We start from the raw sequence: 21,998 nt of genomic DNA, 5'->3' as shown, positions 1-21,998 counted from the left end.
TGTGGGGGACACGGCTTGGACCAATCACAAGGCCGAGTAGAGTGCGGGCGGAAGAGTTGTCTCTTGTCAGCTTCAGCTGAGCGGGTGACGGCGCGCCGACTGAACGTGCCTGGCTGTGAGGGTTCAGTGTGTGTGTGTGTGTGATATGTGTTGTTGGGGGGCTTAGTATGCCCGGCTGTTCTCCCCATCTTCCTGGAAAGTTCTATTAGACGTACAGTGACGTTTGGCAAGTAAGTAAAACTTTTCTGTGCGGTCTCACCTGTCCTCCCATGTGTGGGAAGAATAGAGCCCTAGGGGTGAGCGGGTTCTCCCACTACAGAATAGACTGGAGGGAGCAAACTGAGCTCATATCATACAGAATGCATTGACTGCAACAATGCATATATCCATCATTAAAGTGGGGGTGCCCCCTAAAAAATAAAAGTCTACAGCTGCAGACTTTTAATAATCGGACACTTACCTGTCCCAGGGTCCAGCGATGTGGGGGAACGAAGCCCCCCCCCTCGTTCCCTGCTCCGCTTGTGGCGCGGTCATTCATACTGTGGGCACCAGGCTGTGGCTTCACAGCCGGGCACTCACTGCGCATACGCGAGAGGCGCCGTGATACGCCGCACAGTCATCTGGGACACGTGACAGGTCCCAGATGACTGTGCGGCGCGAGGGGAAGTGATGTCACCAGCCCGGGCAAGGAAAAAGGCAGACTATGAGGGACCCCCTAGCAACAGGCATTTAGAGGTGAGTAAAAATCTTTTTTTTTTTCCAATTATTTAAGAATTTTAACCACTTTCAGACCGGACCATTTTGCTGGTAAATGACCAGAGGTCTTTTTACACTTTGGCACTGCGCTGCTTTAACTGGTAATTGCGCGGTCATGCAATGTTGTACCCAAACAAAATTTGCGTCCTTTTCTTCCCACAAATAGAGCTTTCTTTTGATGGTATTTGATTGCCTCTGCGATTTTTATTTTTTGCGATATAAACGTAAAAAGACCGCAAATTTTGAAAAAAAATGATATTTTCTACTTTTTGTTATTAGAAAAATCCAATAAACTCAATTTTAGTCATAAATTTAGGCCAAAATGTATTCAGCCACATGTCTTTGGTAAAAAAAAAGTCAATAATTGTATATTTATTGGTTTGCGCAAAAGTTGTCACATCTACAAACTAAGGTACGTTTTCTGGAATTTACGCAGCTTTTAGTTTACGACTGCCTATCTCATTTCTTGAGGTGCTAAAATGGCAGGGCAGTACAAAACCCCCCCAAATGACCCCATTTTGGAAAGTAGACCCCCTAAGGAAATTGATAAGAGGCATGTTGAGCCCATTGAATATTTTATTTTTTTGCCTCAAGCGATTGAATAATGACAAAAAAAAAAATTTTTTTTTTTTTTTACACAAAGTTGTCACTAAATGATATATTGCTCACACATGCTATGGGCGTATGTGAAATGACACCCCAAAATAAATTCTGCTGCTTCTCCTGAGTACGGGGATACCACATATGTGGGACTTTTTGGGAGCCTAGCCGCGTACGGGGCCCCGAAAACCAAGCACCGCCTTCAGGCTTTCTAAGGGCGTAATTTTTTGATTTCACTCCTCACTACCTATTACAGTTTTGAAGGCCATAAAATGCCAAGATGGCACAAAACCCCCACAAATGACCCCATTTTAGAAAGTAGACACCCCAAGCTATTTGCTGAGAGGCATGTTGAGTCCATGGAATATTTTATATTTTGCCACAAGTTGCGGGAAAATTACAAACTTTTTTTTTTTTTTTTTTTTTTTCACAAAGTTGTCACTAAATGATATATTGCTCACGCATGCCATGGGCATATGTGAAATGACACCCCAAAATAAATTCTGCTGCTTCTCCTGAGTATGGGGATACCACATATGTGGGACTTTTTGGGAGCCTAGCCGCGTACGGGGCCCCGAAAACCAAGCACCGCCTTCAGGCTTTCTAAGGGCGTTACAGTTTTGAAGGCCATAAAATGCCAAGATGGCACAAACCCCCCCCAAATGACCCCATTTTGGAAAGTAGACACCCCTAAATTTAGGGGTACACTAGTGAGACTAGGTAATAAATGGCGGGTGCCCTGAAACTATAAAAAAATAACTAACCAACCAGCGTCACCTGTAACAGTTATATGGTGATCACTGGTGAAAGGGTTAACTAGGGGGCAATTAGGGTGCTTTATGCGGTAGTATATGGGGGTCCCTGGCGCTATAAAAAGCTGCAGCGAACCTAAATACCTACCTGCCTAACTAGCGTCACCTGTGACACTAATACAGCGATCAGAAAAACGATCGCTTATTAGGCTGGGTTCACACTGGAGCGATGCGGGAACGCCACGAATGCGCGGCGGGTTCCCGCATCGCATGCCTCCCGGCGGCAGTTCACACTGCCCTATGCGAACTGCTGGGAGTGTCAGTGAAATGTTACTGACACCCCCAGATCAGTTCGCATATCGCAGTGCGATCTGCAAACTCGGATCGCATGGTGTGAACACCCATGCGATCCGATTCTGCTGCGGGCCAAAAAAAGGGTCCCGTGCGAATTTGCGGCGGGTGCGGCGGGTGCGGCGAATGGCTGAACTCGAATCGCACAGAGATCGGATGTGATTTGCACTGCAGTGCGGTGCGAATCACATCCGTTCTCATAAACCGCTGCAATGTGAACCCAGCCTTAGTGACACTGGCGACGGGGGGTGATCACGGGGTTAAACCTTTATTGGGGGGGTTAGGGGGGTACCTTAGAACTAAAGGGGGCTAACCCTAACTGCCCTAACAGTTATTAGTCACAAATGACACCCGCCGGGTGATCAGGGGGTTAAACCTTTATTAGGTAATAAATGGCAGGTGCCCTGAAACTATAAAAAAATAACTAACCAACCAGCGTCACCTGTAACAGTTATATGGTGATCACTGGTGAAAGGGTTAACTAGGGGGCAATCAGGGGGCTTTATGCGGTAGTATATGGGGGTCCCTGGCGCTATAAAAAGCTGCGGCGAACCTAAATACCTACCTGCCTAACTAGCGTCACCTGTGACACTAATACGGCGATCAGAAAAATGATCGCTTATTAGGCTGGGTTCACACTGGAGCGATGCGGAAACGCCGCGAATCCGCGGCGGGTTCCCGCATCGCATGCCTCCCGGCGGCAGTTCACACTGCCCTATGCGAACTGCTGGGAGTGTCAGTGAAATGTTACTGACACCCCCAGATCAGTTCGCATATCGCAGTGCGATCTGCAAACTCGGATCGCATGGTGTGAACACCCATGCGATCCGATTCTGCTGCGGGCCAAAAAAAGGGTCCCGTGCGAATTTGCGGCGGGTGCGGCGGGTGTGGCGGGTGCGGCGAATGGCTGAACTCGAATCGCACAGAGATCGGATGTGATTTGCACTGCAGTGCGGTGCGAATCACATTCGTTCTCATAAACCGCTGCAATGTGAACCCAGCCTTAGTGACACTGGCGACGGGGGGTGATCACGGGGTTAAACCTTTATTGGGGGGGTTAGGGGGGTACATTAGAACTAAAGGGGGCTAACTCTAACTGCCCTAACAGTTATTACAGTCACAAATGACACCAATGCAAAAAAAAAAAAAAAAAAAAAAAAAATGACATTGGTGTCACTGTGACTGGGGGGCAGGGGTAATTGGGGGGGGTGATCGGGGGGTAAAGGGGGGGTGTGAGTGTGCCTGGCATGTTCTACTGTGTGTGTGAGTGTTGGTGCAACTTACTGATCCGCTCTCCTCCGTGTCGGAACGAAAAATACCGACACGGAGGAGAGAATACATCACTTCCTCTCCTGTGTTTACATTACAGGAGAGGAAGTGATGTCACCGGGGATTTCTATTCGTCGGGAGCGATCGCGAGGGGGTGGCCATGAATGAATGGCCGTCCCCTCGTCCGGGATCGCTCCCGTACGAATACCGACCGCCGCAGGCACCGGGCCCGACCCGCGGGAGGCAAGGGACGTACATGTATGTCCTTATGCCTGCCCGTGCCATTGTACCGACGTACATCGGCGTGCGGCGGTCGGCAACTGGTTAAACAATTTTTTATTTTTTGATGGCAACACCACTTTAAGAAAGAGCTCAGGTGTGTTTGTGTGGACCACGTGCAGAGCCCGCCAGGAAGTCGGCGCAGCGCTAATCACAGACGGTGAGACATTGCCCCAATGTGCGGCTGCAGAGATCGGGCAATGTCTCGCTGCCTGTGATTAGCGCTGCGCCGACTTCCTGGTGGGTTCTGCACGTAGACCATGCGAACAAGCCTGAGCTCATCCCTATCCATCATCTACTGTGGGGGGAGATTTACTGAACCCGGAGAGTGTAAAATCTGGCGCAGCTCTGCATAGAAACCAATCCGCTTGTTCAATTAAAGTGATTGTAAACAGCCACCTTGTAAAACAACCTATTCAGTTTAAAGTAGAAATAAAAGGCAAAACATTTTTGTATAGATCTATAAAAAAACAAAACCAACATAATTACTTTTTTTTTATTTTTTATAATTGATCACATTCCCTCTGTTCTCAGCTGCATAAGAGCTGGGGGGAGGAGAAGCAGCAGCACATTGAGTTTCCCAGTAAAGGGAGGGAGTGCAGGGAGGTGTGTCGGGACAAATATGATCGTTGGAGGAGAGTACACTGAGTGCCGGTTCACACAGGGGTAACCTGACTTACAACGCAACTTAAAGTTGCCTCCAGGACAGGCGACTTTGGCTATGGCCAATCACAGAATAATCAGGTTTGTGGAAGGGAGGGGGTTACTTGGGTAAACATGGGAAGTACCTGGGTAAATTATATTCTTTTTCCTGTAAAGTTGCTTCAATATACCATGTTTCCCCAAAAATAAGACCTAGTGTGATTGTCAGTGATGGCTGCAATATAAGCTCTACCCGCCCAATAAGCCATAGTTAAAGTCATTGTAGGTCTTATTTTCAGAGTAGGGCTTATTTGGGGGGTAGGGCTTATATTGCAGCCATCACCGACAATCACGCTAGGTCTTATTTTCGGGGAAACAGGGTAGATGAAGATCCGAATTGGAGGCAACGTCCATTGAAATCTATGGGTACAAGTTGCCTAGAAATCGCCTTGAAGTAGTCGGAGCAACTTCAGTAGTGTGCATTAAGACGGCTCTTGTTTACTTCTATGGCATCTCTTATGTCCAGCAACTCAGGACGACTTGAGGACTTAGACCCCTTTCACACTGTCGGACCATTCAGGTCTGCCTGTCAGTTTTGACGACGGACCTGAACGGGCGCTCCATGCTAGTCTATGGAGCGATGGATGTCAGCGGTGACATGTCCGCTGACATGCGACCCAGTCCGATCCGATAAAAGCAGACGGATGGCCCTATGTTCAGATCCATCGCGATCAGATGAAAACGGACATGCTTTCCGTTTTCATCCGATCTCTCCATAGAAAGCAGCAGTGCTTGACAAGCCCCTCCCCAAGCAGAGAGGGACCTGTCATCTGCTGGCTCAGAGGAGATCAACGGAGAAATCTCCCGGTGAGCTGACGGACTCAGTGGAACCGAATATAAATACGGTGTGTGTGTATATGTATATGTGTATGTGTATATATATATATATATATATATATATATATATATAGTTTGCTTTTAAAGGTACAAAAGAAATTTAGGGTCTTTTTGGCACCAGATCTCTCCATAAAGAGGACCTCTCATCCTTATTTCTATTTACATTCCTTGTAATAGGAAAAAAAGTGAATAAAAAAAATTAGAGGGACAGTGTAAATATAAAAAGTTCAATAAATAAGAAAATACATTTTTTTTAAGCGCCCCATCCCTTTGTGCTAGCGTGCAGAAGCGAGCGCATACGTAAGTTACGTACGCATATGTAAACGGTGTTTGCACCACACAGGTGAGGTGCTACCACAAATGTTGGGTTGATAGAAAGAAATCTAACGTTAGACCTCTTCTGTAATAAGGATGAGCTCCGGCGTGTTCGCATAGCCCACATGCAGAGCCCACTGGGAAGTCGGCACTGAGCTGCACTAATCACAGGCAGTGAGACATTGTCCTGATGCGTGGCTGTAGAGACCGGGAAATGTCTCGCTGCCTGTGATTAGCGCAGTGCCGACTTCCTGGCGGGCTCTGCACATGGGCTATGCGAACGCGCCGGAGCTCATCCTTACTCTAACTCTAAACAGATGACCAAAGGCATTTAAAGCGTCGCCTATGGAGATTTTTAAATACCGTAGTTTGTTGCCATCCATGAGCAATTTTAAAGTGTGACGTTGTGTATCTATTTATGCTTTTTCACATTTTCCCAAAAAATTGCGGGAAAAAATATTGTGTTTTTTAAATTCATTAATGTGTGTTGTTTTTTTCCCCAAAAAATTGCATTTGCAAAACCGCTGCTCAATACTGTGTGACATAAAAAATGTCAACAATTGCCATTTTAGAACCTAGGGTTTCTGCAAAAAAAAAAAAATTGTATAATGTTTTGGGTTTTTCTAACAATAAATAGTAATACTGATTTAACCTCCCTGGCGGTATTCCCGAGTGTGGCTCGGGGTCAATTTTCAGTACCAATAGCGATAACCCCGAGCCACACTCGGGATTGCATCGCAGTATCCAGGTACTTAACTCGTCCCCAGCATTCCATGATGTACTCCTGCTGTGTCCCCTGGCTGGATCCTCCTCCCAGTGCTCTTTGTGTTCTGGGATCCGTTAACTGTGAGCAATTGCGATGCATAGGGGCGGAACAGGTGACAATTTCAAAAAGTACAAATCATAACACACACACACACACACACACACACACACACACACACACACACACAATACATTGTAATCTTATAGGATTACATTACTGTATCAAATCATTTCACCTCAGTTTGTCCCCAGCGCTTTTCCCAGCGTCCATGGCATCTAAAAAGCCTCCCTTTAGGTCAAAAGCGGTTTTGGACCAGGTAGAAAACAGCGATAGTGAATTAGAATCACTTGCAGAATTGAGTTATAGTGATTCATGGAGAAAATTCATCATCAAACACTGAAAGTGACGACAGCGACGGTTCTGCGCGTGAGCTCAGTGATGTGCGGACTTGGTGTTCTAATGACTATGGTACAGATCACGCAGAGCCCCCCAAGATTCCCATTTACTGGAGCACCTGGTATGAAAGCAGACATTGAAGATGACAACCCCTTGGAATACTTACAACTATTTCTGTTACTGAGACAAACAGGTACCAAGAGCGACAATTCACTACTACGCATCGGAAGTTTCCAAGAAGCAGAAAGTGGGAACCAGTGATGACCAAAACTGACATTTGTAAATTTCTGGGCCTAAAAATACTTCAGGGAGTGGTGGGGAAACTCCCTGTAGAAGTGGTATTGGACAACTAACAAATTACTTACCACTCCATTCTTCAGCATGGTCATGTCAGAGTACAGATTTTTCCTGATAATGAAATATTTACACTTCGAAAACAATGAAGAATTTGATGAATCTACTCATCCTGCACCAAAACCCAAGAACATTTGGGAAGTATCTTAAATGATTTGAAAGAATTTCCAATGGAGCTATGTGCCAGAGAGAGAATTCGAATGGCCTACATCAGCTGGTTACAATACATTGCATTACAATACATTGCACCCAAGAGAACACGATTTGGTGTAAAATCCTTCATGCTTTGCGAATTGTCAACTGGCTACATTTGGAATTCAGTTCTATACACTGGGAAAGGAACAACATTCAATCCAAAATACAACTATGGAATGGCAACATCTTCCGTCTAAGACAGCTATTTGCACCCACTTCCGGGCATAGACTCCTACGGGAGTCTATGCCTCTTCCTGTCCCTGCACGCTGTCTGCTGGGACACACACGGGTCCCAGAGACAGCGCGGACAATTCCTATTGTGCTGCAGGACTCGCGCATGCGCAGTAGGGAACCGGGAAATGAAGCCACAACGCTTCACTTCCTGATTCCCTCACCTAGAATGGTGGCGGTAGCAGCCAAGAGCTGAGCGATCGATCGGCCTCGGCTGCCGGCATCGCTGGATCCTGGGACAGGTGAGTGTCCATTTATTAATAGTCAGCAGCTGCAGTATTTGTAGCTGCTGGCTTTTAATATTTTTTTTTCACAGTGAAATCCCTCTAACTTATTCTATTGTACCTTATTCATTCTTAGATGTGATGGCTGCATTCATTTTAGGCTTTTTTTTTTTTTTTATCTTTTTTCTTTTCTTCTGGTGATCCAGCCAGTACATCAGTCAGTGCTACATCTGCAGGAGAATTGCAGGAGGAATTGGAGCGTTGAGACAAATGATTTACCTCTGACAGGGGTGCTTACAATAATCAGATTTTATTTATTCATGTAGAACCTTTATTCCAAAAGAAAGAACAACTTTTACTGTAACTGCAGTGTGAGCTGGAGTTTGTTAGTGTATCTAGAGCTGCTACGGTAGTACATCCAACGCTTTCCTCTCCCAGACCTGACATTGCTACTGCCCAAAGGTGCTTCATGTGCTCTAATACAAGAGGTGTGTTACTAGCCAGATCACCAGGGGAAAATATAGGGGAAACAAAATCCTAAAAAACACAATCAACTCCTTGGTGCCTAAGGGTAAAACAAATTTGAATGCCTAAGCCCAATTTTGCAACTTTGACATCATCACAACTACTTTGTGCATCCCGGTGGAATAACCCTTTATTTTTTTCAGGACAAATTGGGTTTTCATTTGGTGGTAAATGGTAATGGATATCATTGGTTTTTTATTTATTTATTTTTTAGTTATCAAAGAAAAAGTGGCCAAAAATATATATATATTTTTTTGGTGACTATATTTCTTGCTACTTCCAAACCCTACCACCCAAATAACCCAAAATAAATTCACCTGCTCCTGACAATTGCAGCAATACAACATTATGTGTATGCTTAGTTGTTGTTTGTACCCATAGTACAGCCCAGAAACAATAGTGCACATTTTTTTTTTGTTTTGTTTTATCCTACCTAAAATACACTGATACTAATAAAAAAAATAAAAAAAAATAAAAAAAAAACCTTTTAAAAAAGTCCTGACCTTTTGACTCTGACCTTGACCCAAACACTAACCCTGGGGCTGACCTACATCAAACTTTGATATAGGTATTTTTTTTTTTTAATTGTTTTACTTATTATAAAAAAGATACAGGGATCAGGTGACCCGGAATCGGACGTTCTGGGTTCTGATCATTAGAACGGGGCTCTTGATGAGACCCCGGTCTCTGTGCTGGGAGTGTGCCATGTGGCGCGCTCTCAGCACAAAGGGAGATGCGCAAATATGCGGTCCCAGGGAAAAAAGCCCAGTCCAGTGGGACTGCATATTTGCATAAAGTTGGTGTGAAGGGGTTAAAGCGGTGATTAAGGCCTTTTTATTGATTTATACCTACAGATAAGGCCCCTTTTCACATGTGCGGACCGTTCAGATCCGCCTGTCAGTTTTTTTTAGGCGGATCTGAACGGTCGCTCCATAGGGCTGTGACATGGTGACATGTCTGCTGACATCCGATCCGCTCTGCAAAATCCAGATGGATGGAAACCCTATTTTCCATCCGTCTGGCAGATCGGATCAGATGAAAACGGACAGGCGGTCTGTAATCATCTGATTTCCCCCCCCCCCCCATAGGGGAGAGCGGACTCTCTGACAGGTCTGTCCCTGCATCCGCAGGCTCAGCGGGGATCAATGGAGCGATCCCCACTGAGCAAGCGGATGCTAAATACGGACAGCCCCGTGTGAAAGGGGCCTAAGCCTATAATAAGGGGTTACCTGCAGGTACATTAAATATTTCCTTAATGTACATAGCTTAGAAGATACTTACTTTAGTAGCAGCTGGTGACGTCATGGCGCATGTGCACTGCTGTCAATGGGTGGCATACCATCCATTGAGAGTGCTGTGCCACAGGTGTAGCTCCCACCTGCATGTGCAGGAGTGAAATCATTGTGGCTTGGCCATTAGAATGAGCAGAGCACAGGAACCTGGAAGAAAGTACAGGCAAAGATGGAAGCCCTGTCAGCGGTGACAGTGTGCTGCTGGAGGGCTTCATTTTGAGGTAGGTTTTTCTAGAGGAAAGAATTTTTGGGGTTTTTTGTTGTGGTTTACTACCGCTTTAATAGTCGGTGAGCTGCAATATAATACATTTTTGGTTTTGGGTTTAATGCCACTTTTGTGTTTCATAAACCTTATTTTTGCAGGTGTTGCTTTTACTTTTGTGTTTCTATGAAAATGAGCGGAGACCCAAGAAAGCTTCCCAGCTGGATGTCTGACAAGGATGAAAGTGGCCCTAGTAAAGTGAAAAAGGCAAGTGGGAATTCATTCACAATTCTTTTTTTGAGGCATTTTTAGTCACAAAATGATATGAATTTCTATATGTCATATTTTCTTCAATATAGTTTATGGAAAAAAAATATGTTTTCAAATAGGCAGGTACCAGTACATACCAGAAGGTGGCAGATATTGTACCACAATCCATTGTGTGAAACATGAGTCCCTTGCTCCTTGATTTCTGTACTGCCCCATAAGCCCATGTCGCCTAACGGCCCATAGATAGGAATATTTATTAAGCCACTATTGTGAAGGCATCATTGTCATTTTTAAAGAGGAACTGCAGTCGGCTCACATAATTTGTAATAAAAACATCTTTGCCATTCTGAAGCTTCCCTCCAACCACTTTGCATATGACATGGGGAAGACACATATATGGAGAGGTATTGGTGCTGCACACCCAATATAGACAAAAAATGTGAAAGGATCCCCCACCCAGGGGGTTTTAAGGCAGCAATTGTAAAGTAATGAAGAGAATAAACGGACATTATGCAATGTTATGTATAATCTTCATGTTTGTTACTCTCTGTATTTGGCATGGGTATGCCCCCACCTGAGCTCATATTTTAACTATCATCCAATAATATACCCCATTTTTCTAATAAAGAATTTATTCTTTTTAACCACTTCAATACAGGGCACTTAAACACCTTCCTGCCCAGACCAATTTTGAGCTTTCAGCGCTGTCGCACTTTGAATGACAATTGCGCGGTCATGCTACACTGTACCCAAATGAAATTTTTATCATTTTTTTCCCACAAATAGAGCTTTCTTTTGGTGGTATTTGATCACCTCTACGGTTTTTATTTTATGCGCTACAAATAAAAAAATACCGAAAATTTTGAAAAAAAAAATGTTTTTTTTGTTTCAGTTTCAAAACTTTGTAAATAAGTAAGTTTTCTCCTTCACTGATGGGCACTGATGGGGCTACACTGATGGGCACTGATAAGGTGGCACTGATGGGCACCAATGTGGCACCAATGAAGTGGCACTGATAGGCGGCACTGATAGGCGGCACTGATGGGCGACACGGATGGGCGACACGGATGGGCAACACGGACGGACACTGATAGGTGGCACAAATTGGCACTGATAGCTGGCACGGATGGGCGGCACGGATGGGCATGGATAGGCGGCACAGGTGGGCATGGATAGGCGGCACAGGTGGGCACGGATAGGCGGCACAGGTGGGCACTCATAGGCGGCACAGGTGGGCACTCATAGGCGGCACAGGTGGGCACTCATAGGCGGCATCGGTGTTATAGTAATGGATGCCAATCAGTGCCAAACAATAATGCATGCCAATCAGTGATGCCCATTGTGGGCACTGATTGGCATCCATTATGGGCACTGATTGGCACCCATTGTGCTGACTGGCATCCCTGGTGGTCTAGGGAGGATTATGGATTTTATTACCTTTTCCCTGGTGGTCTAGTGGTGTCCCTGGTGGTCCAGTGTGGGCATCCTCGGGGGGGCTGTGCTGATAATCGATCAGCACAGACCCCCCCCCGTCAGAGGAGCAGCCGATCGCCTCTCCTCTACTCGCGTCTGACAGACGCGAGTGAGGGAAAGCCGATCACCGGCTCTTCCCATTTACACTGTGATCAGCCGTGATTGGACACGGCTGATCACATGGTAAAGAGTCTCCGTCGGAGACTCTTTACCGAGATCGTAGTTGCCGGGTGTCAGACTGACACCCCGCAACAACGATCGCCGCGATGCGCGCCCCCGGGGGCGCGCAGCGGCTCATAATCCTAATCACGTCATATGACGTCCGGTTAGGATTATGAAACCACTTTGCCGCCGTCAATTCCCTATAGGGCGGGCGGCAAGTGGTTAAATCTATGTTTATTCTCTTCATTACACCACCACTTTGCATATTATTTTATATATACTGTGATTCTGTGCTTGCCAAATATGCTGCAGAAATATCCCTCCACTGAGTCTGTCTGCAGCCATTTTAACTGAATCTGCTGCCTGTTCACTTCCTGGATTTACGCAGACACACAGCTCCAGCTCTGCAGCTCTCATTGGCCCTCTTATGACGCATCCCTCCTGTCTTCCTGGCAAACTCTCATCTGTTGGGATGAAGTGTATAAACATAAATCCAAGGAGAGGAATTTGGTAAAGTGAACCTCTTGCCAGGACATTTATTTCAGCAGCAGCCTTAGGAGATTACATTGCATTTACCTTATTACTTACCTGTTGCTCAGTGCCACCATCTGGTATAACAGCACCGCCAACAGACTCGGCCCTTGCTTGAGTGACATTTTATTGTATAACCTTTCACTTTTTATCCAGCAGCTACATTATAGGCTATATGGCAGTTAACTTCTTCCAGGAAAATTGTTTTGTTGACTAAATTAATGCTATTTTAGGCTATTAAAATATGAATAATATGAAAACAATTCAGAGGATTAAAATATGACCAAAACTAAAATGTTTTTTTTAGTCAAGACTATGATTAAAAATCTAGATTTGATGTTCAAATGAACACTGCACTACTACATAAGAATAAGTAGGGGGCATCTACTAAGCTGCTTTTCTTAATACATTTTTTTTTTTTGTTTCCATTTAATGTTTGATAGTATATGCAGGTTTTTTTTTTTTTTTTTTTTTTTTAAACCACTTCAGCCCTAGAAGGTTTTATCCCCTTAATGACCGGGCCATTTTTTGCGATAAGGCATTGCATTACTTTAAATGACAACTGCGCGGTCGTGCAATGTTTTACCCAAATAAAATTGAACATTTTTCCCCACAAATGGAGTTTTCTTTTGGTGGTATTTGATCACCTCCTGCAGTTTTTATTTTTTGCGCTAGAAACCAACTTTTTTTATTTATTTTTTTTATTTTTACTTTCTGCTATAAAACATATCCAATATAAAAAAAGGTAAAAAATCTAATTTCTTCATCAGTTTAGGCCAATATGTAGTCTGCTACATATTGTTGGAAAAAAAAATCCCAATAAGCGTATACTGATTTTGTGCAGAAGTTATAGTTTCTACAAAATAGGCAATAGATTTATGGCATTTTTATTTATTTTTATTTTTTTATTGCGGCGGACAGATCAGATGCCTAATTTCCACTTTTTGGGGAACCAGTGACATTACTACAGTAACCATTGCTAAAAATATGCGCTATTACTGTACTAATGACACTGGCACGGAAGGGGGTAACATCAGGGGCGATCAACGGGTTAAGAGTGTCCCTAGGAGATGCTTTCTAACTGTGTGGGCGATGAACTCACTAGATGAACACAGAGATCTGTGTTCCTGAGTAGCAGACCACTGTTCGATCTCCCTGGGGGTGCGATCGTGGGTGGCCGGCTGACATCGCATCCTCTGAACCCGCTGATTGGCGCCCCCTGATGGCTATTGCATGAAATTACGTACGTTTCGCGCAAGAGAGCCGAGTTGCTGCAGTATAAGTACTGTGCCTGTTTGGAAAAGGGTTTCGCGTTGCACTTCTGTTTGTCAACAAGCAATATTTTTGTTTATCAAACTTGGTTTTATTTATAAAGACAATATATATCACAGCTACATCTCTGTAGTGCACGCTCAAACCCTAATACCATAAATAATACCATGCTATTCGATTTTTACTCCAGGAGTATATGAGTTTGGCAGTTTCTAGTAAAATGCTTAAATAATGCATTACATTTTTACTAAACCGATTCGATTATAGTAGACTAAAATACGACTAACTCTAAGATGGAATTTTAGACAAGAGACTATGACTAAAACAGAATCGAACTTTGACGTCAAAGTTACCATTGCAACTGTGCATTTATACTGTTTTTTTTGTTGTTACTTAGAAATTTGTGTGGAAGAAGAACATTTTGGAGGATAGCCTGCCATTCCTGGAATTCAGTGGTTCTATTTACTATAGTTATGAGTCCAATGATTGCTCTTACTTGTCAGAGTGTATCAGGTAAGCATACAATACAGTGCTTATCATGGTTAGCTTGCTTCTATTTTAGTAATGCAAGTTCAATCAGTGGCCATGTTTTTTTATATAAATTGTCACTCCTGCTTTCTGGGTAAACCTACAGTTTTTAGGTTCATAAAATTAGATTTAGTCGCTAGGGATATGTTATGGTTGATCTCTGAAAGTGCAGCTGTTGCTTAAAGCAGTAGCTAATATATTTATTTCTTTGGGAAAATAGAACAAGAATTTGGGTTATTGTGAGCAATAGCTGTAATACTGTTTTACTTAGAGCCCTTTCACACTGTGCCGCCTAGCAGCGATTTACCGTTGTTTTAGTGGCGCTATTCGGCTGAAAACAGTGTGGTTTTAACCCCCCCCCCCGCTAGCGGCTGAAAAGGGGTTAAATCCACCGGCAAAACGCCACCGCAGCAGAGTTTTGCCGGCGGTATAGCAGTGCTGCTGCATTGATTTCAATGGGGAGGAGCGGTGGAGTTCACCGCCCAAATAAGCTGCTGGCAGGACTTTTACTTTTCTTACATCAGGGGACACAGAGCCATAGTAATAACTATGTGGGTTATATCGGCATATCAGGTGCTGGACACTGGCACGCCCCTTAAGGCGTGAACTTCCCCCATATAACCCCTCCCATTACTGGGAGTCCTCAGTTTTTTCACCAGTGTCTAAGGTGTTGGGCACGTGTAAGGATGTACTAAGCTCCATGGGCAGTAATCCTTTGATGCGAGCCAGCCATCCTGACCAGATCCGTTCTGATGTCTCTGTAATGGACTAAATAAACGGTACCCAGGCCTCTTCATCCAAAGACACAAGGTTTTGCTTGCTAATGCTTTTAAGCTGGGCCCTGGGATCCAGTATTTTTTGGTAGTAAGGCCAATAAAAGTTTACTGGCAGGGTCTTCTCGCAGGTCCAGGGTTACGAGATTACCTGAGTGTACCCCTGTTCCTGAAGATTTCCTTTCAAGGTCTTGGAGCCTATCGTGAAGGGCGTAGATTGGGCTTTTTATCTCTGATAAAGCCCTGCGGCGGAAAGGTAGGGGAGATTTTCTGCAAGGAATCTCTCCTTCCATGTATTTATGTTGTCATGTCATGTCTATGTGTCACCACTGGAGGCTGTATTGAGCACTCACCATTCTGATGCTGGAAAAAGCAGAAGCTCCACTCTCCTCTCCGTTCAAGCCAGCTCAGGCCCTCGGGTATGAAGGGGGATCTGATCACTTCCTGGGCCGCCAGAGTGGGGGTTTTTGTTCCTTTGGATGCCAGCCCACTGCCTCTTTTTTATTAAAAAAAGAAGGAAAAAAATGGTTTTGTTTTTGGGGCAAATCGTGGCCGTGGCTAAACGTGGAGGAAGTATTTTAAGCTACACAAGCAGAGCTGCAGTCTGGCGGAGGAGGGACAGAGCAGAGTGGTTGCTGCCAGGTTTAGTGACACAGGCATCTCCCTTTTTGATTTACAACATCGTATTGTATAGCTAGGATTAATAGCAGTTATTGTACTGTAAGCTATGAGTGACAAAGGGACCAGGAACCCCTCTAAGGGGTTAATGGTATACAACAAACTAAAAACCCTTCCAAAAGAATGTCTTCCTCCCCGGGAGGTAAAAAGAAAGACGGCCAGTCAGATGAAGCCGTCAAGGGTAGAACACTTCTGTCCCTGTATTTCATACAAACAGTTTTGTTCTTCTACCATTTAAAAGATTATTGCTATGATGTCTCTCCATAGTAGGACTAAACATAGCAGATTCCCATCTAGTCCTCTGGGCCCTTTTGTTGAGGTGCAGGAGGCTGGGGATCAGGTAGATCTTCCCAAATATTGGAAGATACTTATTTTTCCTCTTCAGAGGATCCTAACAGGGAGGGAGTAGCCCCACAAGTCAGGTGTTAGTCTACTCCCTTACTTAACCCTTTTGTTGCCAGCCACAGGCTCTTGAGGTATCTACCTCTAATAGGGTTCATTTGAACCTCCCCCACCTGGGAGTCCATTTAACATGGTGTCCTATTGAACAAGTCCTGTAGTGCAAATCTGCAAGATGCAAAAAGCACTAAAAATGCATAGCTATGTATGCTGAATGGGAATATTTTTATGAAATAAATGGGGGGGTTCCAGCTATTAATGCTGCAATCACCTTAGTGAGCAGAGTCTCGCATGTCCAGTGGATAATGCACTGATGTTAAAGGATCCAGCAAGGTTGGATTTTCCTTTTAAACACAAGATTTCTTTTGCAGTTCTGGCTGCAATTGGAGTAGCTCAGACCATTAACTCCTTAACGTCTTCTCCACTATTGTGGTGGAGCACATTTTGAGTCACGCCAATGCACTGGAATGTGGACTCCAAGGGGTTAAGGAACAGGTGTGAGATACCTGAAAGTTCTGTCTGATCAGCTGGCCCAGCAAGGGGCTGGTGTATTTGACGCACTGTGTCTCACAGATGCTATGAAGGACTCGATCATTTAAGCCCTATGGCTTATACTTGGACTAGTGCATTTTTGTAGAGGTCCGTGGCTGAGATATTGGTCAGCCGAAGCACCAGGTGAAAACCCTTAGCCAGTCTGTGTGCCTTCCTGGGGTTCGACTATTTAGAGTGGATAACTACATCCAAAAGGGGTAAAGCTCTCTTTACCAGTAAAAGGAGGTTCAAATAGTTCTCCTTTAATCATGCATCCTCTCCTAATGCCTGGGGTATCTGCCTTTAGGCAGTCTCGACGGTCTCAATCATCGAGTTCAGGAGAAAGTTCCCAGTGGCAGCACCAGAATCTTGGGCCCATGAAGCAGAATGCTAAGGCCTTCTCATGAAGGAGCACCCCCACTTGTTTGAGTGAGCGGAAAGGTCCTGCGATTCTCAAAGTCTGGTAGGAACAATGTTAAGAGCAGAGTGATTTCTGCGATTTATTTTATTTTTTTTTTATTTATTTTTTTAAGGTTACATCTAGAGTTTCAAGAGCCCGGATGGCCCAGTCGACTTTCGGTCCAGGGTTTGGGTCCTGTTTGGGTGCTGCCTGTGGGGTCCTTGGGGCTGCTGATGTGGCAGTCTTATGCAAGAGTGTCCGTCTCCTCAAAGAATGCTCCCAAGGTTCCAGAAAAAAAAAAAGGGAGAAAGAAAGAAGAGAAGTGTCTCTTTCTGGTCTCTGGATCAGCTGTTATCCCAGTTGGTGATATCAGAGATTCCCTTAGTGGAACAGGGTTTTTTGGCTCAAACCTTTTAAGGTCCCAGAGCCAAGCAGAGAGGTAAGACCCACTCTAGATCTCGGAGATCTGAATCGGCACTTAAACATCCGATCCTTTCATAATTCGATCGGCTGTGTCCATCCTGCAAGGAGGGGAGTTGCATATCTCCATGTGCCAAAGTTTCCTGCTTACCAGAAATCTCTGGGCTTAGCCACAGCACTACGAGTGTTCTGGCACCTCCTTTAGCCAGGTTAAAGGCTCAAAGCATAGCGGTCCTAGCCTATTAGAAGATCTACTTTGAATAGATCATTCAGTCTCAGATCTAAAACCAGAGTCTCATCTCAGCTAGCTGAAATCTCTAGGTTGGATTCTCATTCTAGGAAGATTCTCCTTAAAACCATCAAGGAGGTTACTTGGGGGCTGGTTATTGATACCATACAGAAGAAGGTATTCTTACCCCAGACGTGAATCAGTTCCTTTGTAGGACTAATTCAACTTATCAGGAAAGGAAAATTCCTTCATTTTGGCTGCAGGAGATTTTTAGGGGAAATGGTGGCCTCCTTCATGGTCATCCCTTACACTCAGTTTTATTCAAAGCCTGCTTCAAGACCGCATCCTGCTGGTCTGGTATAAAGAGGATTCAGGCCTTGCTTGTTTCCAAGACGCTTGGCTCCTGACATAGGCCAGAGCCTAAATTGTTGGTTGTTATCCAGCAGGAGGGAAAATCTTTATCCTGCAAGGTCTTAACAACAGATGCCAGCCTTCTAGGCTGGGGAGCAGCCCTGGAAGAAGATTCTGTCCAGGGGAGATGGTCCAGGTTAGAGGACTTTGCCTATCAACTTTGTTGGAAGTTTTAGGCAGTACATCTGGCCATAGAATCTTGGCAGTCAGATTACGGGACTGTCCTGACAGGATTCAGTATGACAGCCACGGCGGTGGCTTACATAAAATAAAGAAAAAATAAAAAAAAGAAAGAGGTGAATAATGTTCTAGCTTTGGCAGAACACAACATTCCTTGCCTATCGCCAATTTTAATATTTCAGGCGTACTACTTGAGACGCCAACAATTTCCGGGAGAAATCTCTTCACCCGACATCTTCCTAGCAATATGTCAGATGGGATACTCTGGACATGGACCTATTCACATCCACATTCATTAGTAAGGTTGACAACTTTATGTCAAACAAGGGATCCGCTAGCAGGCGGAACAGACACATTAGTCTTCCAAGGGGATCAGTTTTCACTGATCTATGCATTTGCTCCAGCTCTGCAACTTCTGCGCCTTCTCCACAGGATTAAGCAGGAACAGAAGGAAGTGATTCCGGTGGCCCTAGCGGGTACCAGAAGATCTGAATTTATCAAGAACATAAGGAGGGCAGTTGAAGTCCTTTGGACTCTGCCATTATAGCCAGACCTTCTTGCACAGGGTCCGGTATTTCATCCTACTTTATGGACAAGGAGTTTAACAGGTTTGACTGTTGAATCCCACTCTATAAAAGATCATGGGTGATCTTCAGTAGTGTCTATTTTGACTAATGCCAGGAATCCGGCTTCCAGAATCACTTGCTATAGAATCTGGAAGGCATAGGTTTCTTGGTATGGATCCAGGGGTTGGCACCCTAGGAGGGTATGTCAATAGGCAGGATTTCTGCATATGGGGTCTGAAATGAAGCTGGCCTAGACTTTTATCAAGAGCCAGATCCAGGCCGATGTCGATTGTCTTTTCCTACGGCCTCTTGCTTCCCACTCTTGGTGCGTAGCTTATTCAGGGGGTAACGCTGTTTATTTCCCCTATCAAGGCACCTCTAAATCCTTAGGATTTAAGATTGGTCTTGTCGGCTTTGTTAAATCAGCAGTTTGAACCTTTACGAGAAATTCTTTCGGTTCTTTGACAAGAAAGATAATCTTTTTTGCTTGCAATTTCTTCTGCTAGAAGGGTATTGGAACTAACGGCTCTGTCTTGTAAGAGCCATATTTCATAATGTGTAAGGATGAGGTGATTTGATGTCCTCATCCTGAACTCTTACCAAAAGTGGTAACAGGTTTTCATTTAAACCAAGATATTATTCTTCCTTCTTTCTCCCCAGAAGCCTTAATCTGGGGAAGAGAAAGCACTGCAGTCTCTTGATGGGGTAAGGGGGATCAGAATCTATTTAAAGGCAACCGCTCAGGTTCGCAAAACACAGGTTTTGTTTATACTGCCAGAGGGTCCAAGATGTGGACAGCCAGCGTCAAGATCCACTATTTTCCAAATGGATATGCCAAGTGATTGATCAAGCTTCAGCTTAAAGAAGATTCTTCCTTCTCATGTTAAGAGCACATTCATCCAGGGCGATTAGTGCCTCTTGGGTGGTGCATCATCAGGCCTCTATGGCTCAGATCTGTAAGACCGCAACATTGGTTCAGACTTCTATCTGATTTTTTTATTTTATTTTTTATTGATATTAAAGGTCATGAGGATATTGCCTTTGGGCACAGCACACACTGCAGGCTGCAGTATGATTTCTCAGGCCTCTTGTTTCCTTGATTCTGTCTCTCTTCCCCCCCCCCCCCCCCCCCTTCAGTTGCCATTGCTATGGGACATCCCACATAGTTATTAATATGGCTCTGTGTCCCCTTATGTAAGAAAATAGGATTTTTAAAATTGCTTACCTGTAAAATCCTTTTCTTTGATGTACATCAAGGGACACAGAGGTCCCTCCCTTCTTCTCACACTTTGATTGCTTGGCTACAAAACGGAGGGCTCCCAGTAATGGGAGGGGTTATATGGGGGAAGTTCACGTCTTAAGGGGCGTGCCAGTGTTCAGCACCTGATATGTCGATATAACCCACATAGTTATTACTATGGCTCTGTGTCCCCTGATGTACATCACAGAAAAGGATTTTAGAGGTAAGCTGTTTTAAAAATCTTATTTTTTCACAATGGAGTGAATGGAGCAGCTGTTTTAGGGTGGTTTGCAGGTGCTATTTTTAATGCTATAGCGCCTACAAAACGTCCCCAGTGTGAAAGGGGTCTTGGTGTTTTTCCTTGGATATATTGATGCCATGTTAATGATAGTGTGGATTCGTCTTTGTAGGGTTTCCCATGTGGGCAGTAACAAGGACTTTTCAGCCCTGTTGGAGAGGTGATTATAGTGATTTCTGGCATCAATGTAGTACCACCCTAAAATGTGCAGATGTCTCACCACCATAATCCTTGGGGGGGGGGGGGGGATCTGCCTTGTTTTGGCCAGTCTTGGTTTCTTTTACATTCTACTGAAATCTATCAAAATCTCCCGGGGGGGGGGGGGGGGGTCAATTTGCTGAAACAGTTATTTTAGAAAAAAATGCATATAATGGAGCTGTTGTGTAAAATGTGTAGGGAATCCAAAAAGGTGAGGTGTATACAGTATATGCAGCATTTTACACGTGATTAGACTACTCTTGTATGTTACAGGTTTTCAACCAGTGTTACATATACCCCAGGGTGTACTTTGGCTTTTCAAAGAAAATCAATTATAACAGTTTGGAGGTGTAACATATCAATTACATAATATCAAAACAGATCTGGCTAGACATTTTAATTATTCAAATCTTTATTTTTATACCATATTTTTTATGTTGTGTTATTTGCTCTTCTGTAGTATACCATGTTATTTTTAATTTGATCAGCAAATAGGGATTTTAGTTGTGCCTGATAGAATAGCTTCTGATCTATTTTTGCCCCTCTCCCCCACCAATATCAGAGCTGCAGCTGCGATTGATACCAGCATTTGTTTTGTCTGGGCCATTTGTATTCTTTCCCATCCACAAGACAGAGATTATGGTGGTGATGTGACTATTAAAACACATTCAAAACCGCTACTATTACATAAGATGTCAGTTCTCTCCGGTAGACTTACCTCAACCTCCAAACTAAATCTATATACAAGTATTTTTGTACTTTTTTATATGGAAGAATTATTTTTGATTAGTGTCCTCAGGAGAGTGGATATGTTTTCTTCAGCTGTTCTGTTTGTAAGAATTTTCTACTATCTGTTTTTGCTGGTAGATTCGTACACTTTTACATTCACATCAGTCCCTGCCCTCAAGGGGCTTACAATCTAAGGTCCCTAACTCACTTTCATTCATACATACATACACATACTAGGGCCAATTTAGACAGGAGTCTATGAACAGGAATGTCTTTGGAGTGTGGGAGGAAGCCCATGAAGACAAAGGGTGAACATGCAAACTCCTTACAGGTAGTGCTGTGGTGTGGGTTTGAACTGACGACCCTGGTGCTGCTAGGTGGAAGTGATAACCACTAAGCCACCATGCTGTAATGGTATTCTTTTTGTGATGGACCTACGGTCAGCATCGACATCTTGTCTGTGTTCCATTTACCACAAGTCACACAGTGTATCAGGGAACACTAAGTTATTGGGACCAGTTCATCTGACCCTATCCTTTTATTGCCCATCTTGGGAAATTTAGGGGCATTTCTTTATTCTCGTATGTCTGTGACCTTTCGCTGTTATGTACAACTGCCCTTTTGTAATTCCCACTGTTGCACAAGGGCTAGGACTTGATAGTGC

General features: G+C 44.2%; 1 protein-coding gene across 2 annotated transcripts in view; it reads left to right on the top strand.

Moving 5' to 3' along the window:
• The first annotated feature begins 27 nt into the window (after positions 1 to 27).
• WRN (WRN RecQ like helicase) overlaps positions 28 to 21,998 on the top strand; it is a 212,458-nt gene continuing 190,487 nt past the window's right edge. The window contains exons 1-3 of one of the 2 annotated variants that reach the window (XM_077476232.1): positions 28 to 230; positions 10,208 to 10,313; positions 14,152 to 14,267. In XM_077476232.1, coding sequence (XP_077332358.1) covers positions 10,233 to 10,313; positions 14,152 to 14,267 — 197 coding nt within the window. In that variant the 5' untranslated portion in view covers positions 28 to 230; positions 10,208 to 10,232. The remainder of the gene's footprint in view (positions 231 to 10,207; positions 10,314 to 14,151; positions 14,268 to 21,998) is intronic. The other variant, XM_077476231.1, reaches the window with a different exon arrangement.

The sequence above is a fragment of the Lithobates pipiens genome, unplaced genomic scaffold (assembly GCF_037356315.1).
Source record: "Lithobates pipiens isolate NorthernLeopardFrog02 unplaced genomic scaffold, aLitPip1_a1.2 Scaffold_13, whole genome shotgun sequence".
Classification (NCBI taxonomy): Eukaryota; Metazoa; Chordata; class Amphibia; order Anura; family Ranidae; genus Lithobates; species Lithobates pipiens.
Note: the sequence above shows the minus strand (reverse complement) of the source record. Positions and strands in the feature narration are given on the sequence as shown.